We start from the raw sequence: 7,473 nt of genomic DNA, 5'->3' as shown, positions 1-7,473 counted from the left end.
GTTTGGAACATTTAATCTAATTTCTCTAATTTCTCTAATTATTAAATCTAATAAGCTGCTGAACTTAAGTTTCTTACAGTCTCTCTTTAAGCCAGTGTTAAAGGTAAAGTCAGTGTCATGTTTTAAGACGTTTCATGTTGTTTGTTTTTGTGAAGCTGCACATTGCAGCATTGTGCCAAATATAAAACATAAATAAAGTTTATTCTATGCTACCTTCCTGATGTAGTTGTTAGAATACAGCTGCAGTGATTCAGTGTAATTCAGATAAAGTGGAGAATATATATATAACGTTGTTTTCTTTCTGTACATTGACAGATTGTGGCATCAGTTGACTCTGAAGCTGACAGACTTTGTTAAAGATCCTTGCTTCAAAACAGGAGATGGTCTCATACAGGTAACAGCACACTCACAACTTTAATGTCAGCTTTAATGAATACACACATATTCCTCTGTGTGCCCTTTTATATATATATATATATATTCTGTAACTTTCTTTTAGGGGAGTTGATAACGTAATTGGAAACCACTCATGTTGCACGAGCTTTGAACTCTGAGATGCGTTTAAATGCACAGATATTGTTTGTGTTTGCTTGTTTTATATGTTATTAACAGGCACGTCTGTTATTAACATGACACTGATTATAATTCTGATCTTAATGTTTATCACAATGTGGCAGAATTACACATGAAATAATCTAAAATGATGATTAAAGAGAAGAACCGTGTGCCACCGTTTTATATTACATTAAACCAAACTGTCAAACAAAATGTTTAATAACCAGTTTTGTTTGTTTTGTAACCGCCACTTTTTCAGGATCATTAATTTGGATGACAGAGATTTGTAGAATGCTGTTTATATAATATATCTTGTTTTCAAATTACACCGTACAAGGAAATTTATTCAGGTTTGTTGTAATTGAACAACAGTATTTAATCATTCTCACGGCCTGCATCTCTGTATCTGGTGCTGCTATTATTGTTTTATGTCAATTTTACTTAGAAAAAAGACCTTTGTGCAAATATTCACACTAAATAAGGAACTTAAACAGTAAATAATGCGAATATCTGTTCATTGGTGGCCTCTGTAGAGAAATTGTGATGAATATTTTGATGTTTTCTGTGATCTGACTGTTTTATTTTCCTTTTTAAAGCTCTACGACAATTTCATCAGTGACTTTGAACACAGGTGAGATAAACGTCTTACTCATCTAACACCTGCCCTCTTCCACCATTTTCTGCTTGTTTGCCTGTTCCGATGCTGATTTATTATTCTTGCTCTCTCTTATCAGAATCAACCCATTGTCCCTCATGGAGATTATTCTGTACGTCGCCAGACAGATGCAAGGTGAGAACAACGTGATGCAGCAGGAAAACATTGCTTAGCAGAGAAAACATACTTTTGTTGTATTTACAAAACTGTTTTTGTTTACAGATCCTAAAGATGCCATCACTTTCCTCGAGAAGACCAGGGAAAAGGTACTTTTAACGATTCCAACGCAGCAGATTTTCCAATAAACACTGAGCTGCCTGTTTATTGGGTTCACTTAACCCAATCTAATGCAGTCTAATACAATAATCATGCAATAAATCCTCCCTTCATGAAGGTTATAATGTTTTAATTAAGCCGTTTTAGGTGTTTTTAGGGCTGTATTTCCTGCTGCTGTTGAATTGTGTTGTTACCTGAGAGGTGTATACATTATTGTGTCCTCCCTACTTATATACTTTTGATCAGACTTTAACTGTCTCTGTCTGGTTCAGGTGAAAAGCAACGACGAAGCCATCATTCTCTGCAAGACGTCTATCGGCAGTCTTAAACTGGAGATCAACGATCTTCCTGCCACTAAGGTAAAACCTCAGCAACTCTCTGCTTTCTCCCCCCGTTTCTTTTCTTCTTCAAGCTTCTGACGCAAAACGTGCCTCGCACCTCGCTCAGATACGACGAGTTTCAGCACATTTTGATCACCAATCTGCCGGTTATGTTCACACGTGATGTGACACCAACAGCTGTTAGGTAGTGCGCTCCTCATCTCGAATGGAGTCAGATAGGTCTCAGTGTGAATGAATGAGCACAGGAGGGATTCACCGATGTATTCTGGGATTTATATGCACACACACAATAGTCAATGTATATAAATGTAAAACATACGTATGTAAAAGACATATTTCTGGTTTTAAATAAATGTAATAAACAGTAAACAACAATAAAAGTGTTTTTTAAGACATGCTGATGTTAAACTGCGGTTGGTGTCGCTGCTCGATCCTCTGACCCAGTTTGAAAATGGTGTCAGTAACCACATTTTGCCTGTTTGCTCTTCCAGAAACTCATCGAAGAGGTTGAGGAAATGTTGAATAACTTGCCCGGGGTGACGTCGGTCCACGGCCGGTTCTATGACCTCTCTAGCAAATACTACCGCATCATCGGGAACCACGCCTCCTACTACAAGGACGCCCTGCGCTACCTCGGATGTGTGGACATTAAAGACCTTCCAGGTAGGTGAAAGCATGATGGGAAACGAACACTCGGACATGATTTCACAGCTTTTGTATAAAATACACACGATAAAATATAAATAACACGCAAAATACAGTTATGAGAAGAAAAGATAATCAAAGGCATCACAAAGGCTTTCCTGTAAAGATACGTTTTAAGCAATGAAAAACTAATAAATTTAAAATCCTCAGGCAGCAGTTTCCAGAACTTATGGGACCTTATGGGCAAAAGTCCAGTTTTTAATGTATATTTTATTAGAAATCAAAGGCAAGAATAAAACTGCCGGTAGTTTGGTGACGTATGGCTCAACGTTTAGCTCTTGGGACGACAACGATCAGCAAAACTCGCAGGAAACTACACTGACTGGACACATTTGCAAGGTCACGGGACGATTTTACAGGGGTTGAATTTGCATTAATTGTTGGATGGAAACATATTAATGAGCATATTATTTAATGTTTACTCCACAGAGACGGAGAAGCAGGAGAGGGCGTTCACACTGGGACTGGCTGGACTCTTGGGAGAAGGAGTTTACAACTTTGGAGAGCTGGTGGGATATTGTCATACGTTGTTTATCTCAGCCAGACTTTCAGCCGAAGCTTGTTGATAATGACCGCATCTGTTGTTGTTGTCTCTGCAGCTGATGCATCCTGTGCTGGAGACCCTGAGGAACACAGACAAACAGTGGCTTATTGATACACTATACGCCTTCAATGGAGGCAATGTAGAGAAATTCCAGGGCTTCAAGTCTGCCTGGGGCCAACAGGTGATTAATGTTTGTTCATTTATTATAGTTCAATGTATACTGAGACATTTAAGGCTCCACAGATCAACTCTGAACAGCATAAAAGCATTAAATCTGGCTTTCAAAAGGAAATTAATTCCCCTTTTTTGCTTTAATTTGTCGTCTGACCGTGTTGAATGTTGAGATTTGCCTGCTTTAGCTCTTCCTGGATATCTATTGGGTCAGTAGCAGCTCAATAATAGATTACTGCCCTAAATCAACCCCAGTTATGATAAATAAAGAAATAAGATATTAAAAAGTTTAACCCACTTTCTGTAATTGGTGAGAAACTTTGTGGAGTTCATACATGAGTGAGTACAGAGTTTAAACTTCAGCACTGGAGAAGGTGTATCAACAGTTTCATTCACTTATGAGTAAAACTTTAAGATCTCAATATCTGGACATCACTTGTACCTGAACACTGATTTTATTTCTCTCTTTTGGTTGTAGCCTGATCTTGCAACACATGAAGCTAAACTGATGCAGAAGATCCAGCTGCTCTGCGTGATGGAGGTGAGACTCAACGGGAGCTTTAAGATTAAAATCGTGGTCACAGCAGCATCGAAAACCGGGACCTTTCACAATAAAGTCTAGAAATAGAAACAGTCGATGCTTTCACTCTCAGAGAGGAAGCAAATCTGTGCAGAGTTTTTGTGTAGAATTGAACTTTGACACTTGCATTTGTGTTGATGGTCGGGTAAAGAAAAACTCTCCGCGATATATGACAGGAAAAGACCAACAAAATCACATTTTATACAAATTACGATGGCAAAATTTGTGATGCATATAGATTACAAAATGTTACCTGAGCCATACGACCTTCCTCCACTAATGGAGACCTGGAAGAGGAGAGTGTACACAGAGAAAGAACCAATCAGCCAAATATGTAGAATATATAGAATATATACACCATTTGATAATAAATAAATACAGATATATGTAAATAATCTCCTCCGGTATAAACTGCTCCACATTACGATTTGTGTGGGAACGATGATGTTTGCATCATAAATTTAATTTTCTTTTTAAAAAATCAATTTAAATCATGATTATGTGACATTTTTGGGGGTTTTGTACCAAATAAACGTGTTTTCTTACATCTAGAGAACAAGATGTGTTGACCTTTGGCCTCTCTTCAGAACTACAGTACTTACATTATAATACTGTTTTGTCATATTTGCATATTGTACATGGCAATATTGTGATTTCAGTAAAATTTGGATTCATTGTTCAGCCCCTAGGGTACGGTAGTGTTCAATGTATCTCAATATCGACAGTATACTTGCAGACTGAGCAAGATCGAGCACAAGATGTGATATATTATTGCATTTTATTCTGTCTACGTCCCACCACACGTTATTTAACTCCATCCCCAGCTCCTGTTCCCCTTTTAGCTTTAATTGTGCCCCTATGTTTTAGAAATGAAAGCTCTTTGTAGTAGATTTAACGAAAGGTGATCGACACAGTGTTTTCTGACTGAAAGGAATCTCATATGAACCTTTCAGAAACACTTTTTGACCAACAGACGAACAAACCGAAGCTGTAGAAAGTTTAAAAAGAGTCTTACGTTGACAGTTTTCTCCCACTTTATATGTGACGGAGACGATGTCGCTGTCACCGATTTATTAAATCAATTTAAATGTCTCCTTTCTCTTCCAGATGACTTTCACTCGTCCTGCAAACCACAGACAGCTCACCTTCACCGAGATCGCTCAGAGTGCCAAAATCCCCGTTAATGAGGTCAGTTGGATGACGAGTGGATTTAATCGGCCCGTTAATGATTAAGTTTGATCAGCAGAGTTTATTGATTTGAGTTTTACTGTACAGAGTTTAGTTAACATGCAGAAGTGTTTAGTTGATGGACTGAACTGTTTCTGATGCTCTGTGTGTTTGTGTCTCCTGCAGGTGGAGCTGCTGGTGATGAAGGCTCTGTCCGTGGGTCTGATCAAAGGGAACATTGATGAGGTGGACCAGAAGGTGCAGATGACCTGGGTGCAGCCCAGAGTGTTGGACCTGCAGCAGGTTGGTCCTCGTTTTGTTTCTCACACATCACAACAGAAGCATTTAGTTGATGTGTTTTGGTTTCTCCTGGAGGGAACTGGTGTGACTGTAGATGATGTGGTGATCTTTCCATTAGCTTAACAATAGATCCATAACAAAGATAGACGATAGACAGTGAGAGAAATACAATAAGGAAGACATCAGGGTTTGTTTTGGGATGGTTTTAATCATTTTACTGGCTAATAAATGGCTTCTTTTGTTTTATTTGTAAGATATTTTAGTTTATTTTTAGCTGTTTTCACCAGTTTCACCAGATGAATTACCGGTCACTGGTCCTTTTTTAATTCCTAAATATAGTTTATAGCAACGGTAGATCGGTTAAGATGCTGTGGATAAAGACCAGTTACTTCACTCACAGCAGGAAATGGATCAGAACCTTAAGCAGCTACCAAAAACTATGAACAAATCAACAAAAACAAAGTTGATTCAACAGGTTTAAGAAGGAAAAACAACAACAGCTGATATCTGCAGAAATAAACAAACCAACAAACAGCAGCGTTGGATCAGAAGTGTTTTGACAGTTTTTCACCCGCCTGTTGTTTCAGATCAAAGGTATGAAGGAGCGTTTGGACTTCTGGTGCGGCGACGTGAAGAACATGGCGATGCTGGTGGAGCAGCAGGCCCACGACATCCTCACCTAAAGCTCTCGGTCCCGCAGAGGGAAACCTCCTCTTCATCAACCGTTTTGTATTTGTTTCTCTTTCTATCTGATATTCTCTCTTCTGTTGCCGTCACTGTTTATTACCAACTTGTAAATTACGCTGTGGTATTTTACAAATAAACAAACTGGTTGTAACATTATTATCCTCAACATATGGACAGAAAATATTGTCTGAAATATGAATAAAAATGGTAAAAGCCTAACCTGTCAGTGTGTTTTTGTGTCTTTCTTTTCTCTTTTGTTCAGCTTTAGTTTTTAATTAAGATTTATTTTAGTTTCTGTTTCTTTCATAAATGTTCACATTGATGTCGCCTCACAGTAGGGATCACCAAAGCTCAACGGGGGGGCGGCGAGGTCTTCTTGATTTCAAGGCGGGTCGGAAAACTTTAAGAATATACACAGTGTGTTTATATCTCATTGTCTTGCAGTGAAACAAGAACACAGTTATATAGAACAATGAGAAGAAACACAGAATTTGCCAAAAAGAAAGTCATTTTAATTCTGCATCATCGTTAAAAAGTAGAAAAAATACATAAAATGGACAACTGTATAAAAAACAACTGGAACACGAGGAAAATTCATCCAAATTGCTCATTTTACACAAACCGTTATTGTGTTGACTTTTCACAGTTCATCAGTGGCTCTCTACTGTTTGTATTATGCATTAAATATTATATGAAATATCCATAACATTTTATCCATAACGTTTTAAGTTTAGTCAATGATAGAAAAAAGGAAACCGGCTGGGAACCACGAGGTTGGATAAAAACCAGCATCACTTTGGGTTCTGGGTAATTGTGACGGCATTTTTCACCAAACAATCGATTAATGGACAAAATAATGAGCAGATTAGTTCGTAATGAAAATAATATATGTTCCCACTGGTCCTGGAAAAAGCTGGAAACTTGGATACTAGATTTCAACTCATGGAAACACCTGGAAATTGATTCAAATGATCAAATATTCTGGAAATAAATGTTGTTGCTACATAAACCTGGGAGTTTATTTAGTTCGTAACTCAGCAGTTAGACGGATAAAATGTTCGAGTCTTCAAAGCAAGTTCACCAAAGTGGAACTGACTCACAGGGATCTGTTCGGGATGGAGTCGTATCTCCATTAATACGGCCAATTAATGATCATATTTCTTGTTGCTGTGGTTGATAAATACATACATTTTTCCGTAAAATAAAATGAGCTTATATCACCGTCCTGTAGACCGGTGCCGTCCCGTATGAGTCAGGAAAAACTTCTGGAAAGAGCGGGAACCCTGAAATAATGAGCTCCACCTCAACCAACTTTACACTTTTAAGTATATTTTCCTGCTTTTTACTTAAATAACATTTAAATTTATTTAATTTATATAAAATAAAGCTGGACTTTTACAGGTATTTTCAGTGTTTCGGTGTTCGGACTTTCAGAGGATCTGAATTCTTCCTCTGTGAACGGACTCTTAATGACACAGCTGCTGACAATGTG

At 37.9% G+C, this 7,473-nt stretch overlaps 1 protein-coding gene across 1 annotated transcript in view; it reads left to right on the top strand.

Annotated features, from left to right (window-relative positions):
* The window catches only part of psmd13 (proteasome 26S subunit, non-ATPase 13), a 7,257-nt gene extending 1,057 nt beyond the window's left edge, over positions 1-6,200 (top strand). The window contains exons 2-13 of the mRNA XM_051378451.1: positions 316-394; positions 1,152-1,186; positions 1,290-1,345; positions 1,433-1,476; positions 1,759-1,845; positions 2,319-2,490; positions 2,962-3,041; positions 3,132-3,257; positions 3,726-3,788; positions 4,935-5,015; positions 5,181-5,297; positions 5,882-6,200. Of these exons, the coding sequence (XP_051234411.1) occupies positions 316-394; positions 1,152-1,186; positions 1,290-1,345; positions 1,433-1,476; positions 1,759-1,845; positions 2,319-2,490; positions 2,962-3,041; positions 3,132-3,257; positions 3,726-3,788; positions 4,935-5,015; positions 5,181-5,297; positions 5,882-5,977 (1,036 nt within the window). The 3' untranslated portion in view covers positions 5,978-6,200. The remainder of the gene's footprint in view (positions 1-315; positions 395-1,151; positions 1,187-1,289; positions 1,346-1,432; positions 1,477-1,758; positions 1,846-2,318; positions 2,491-2,961; positions 3,042-3,131; positions 3,258-3,725; positions 3,789-4,934; positions 5,016-5,180; positions 5,298-5,881) is intronic.
* The last annotated feature ends 1,273 nt before the right edge of the window (positions 6,201-7,473 follow it).

The sequence above is a fragment of the Dicentrarchus labrax genome, unplaced genomic scaffold (genome assembly GCF_905237075.1).
Source record: "Dicentrarchus labrax unplaced genomic scaffold, dlabrax2021, whole genome shotgun sequence".
NCBI classification, from domain to species: Eukaryota; Metazoa; Chordata; class Actinopteri; family Moronidae; genus Dicentrarchus; species Dicentrarchus labrax.
Note: the sequence above shows the minus strand (reverse complement) of the source record. Positions and strands in the feature narration are given on the sequence as shown.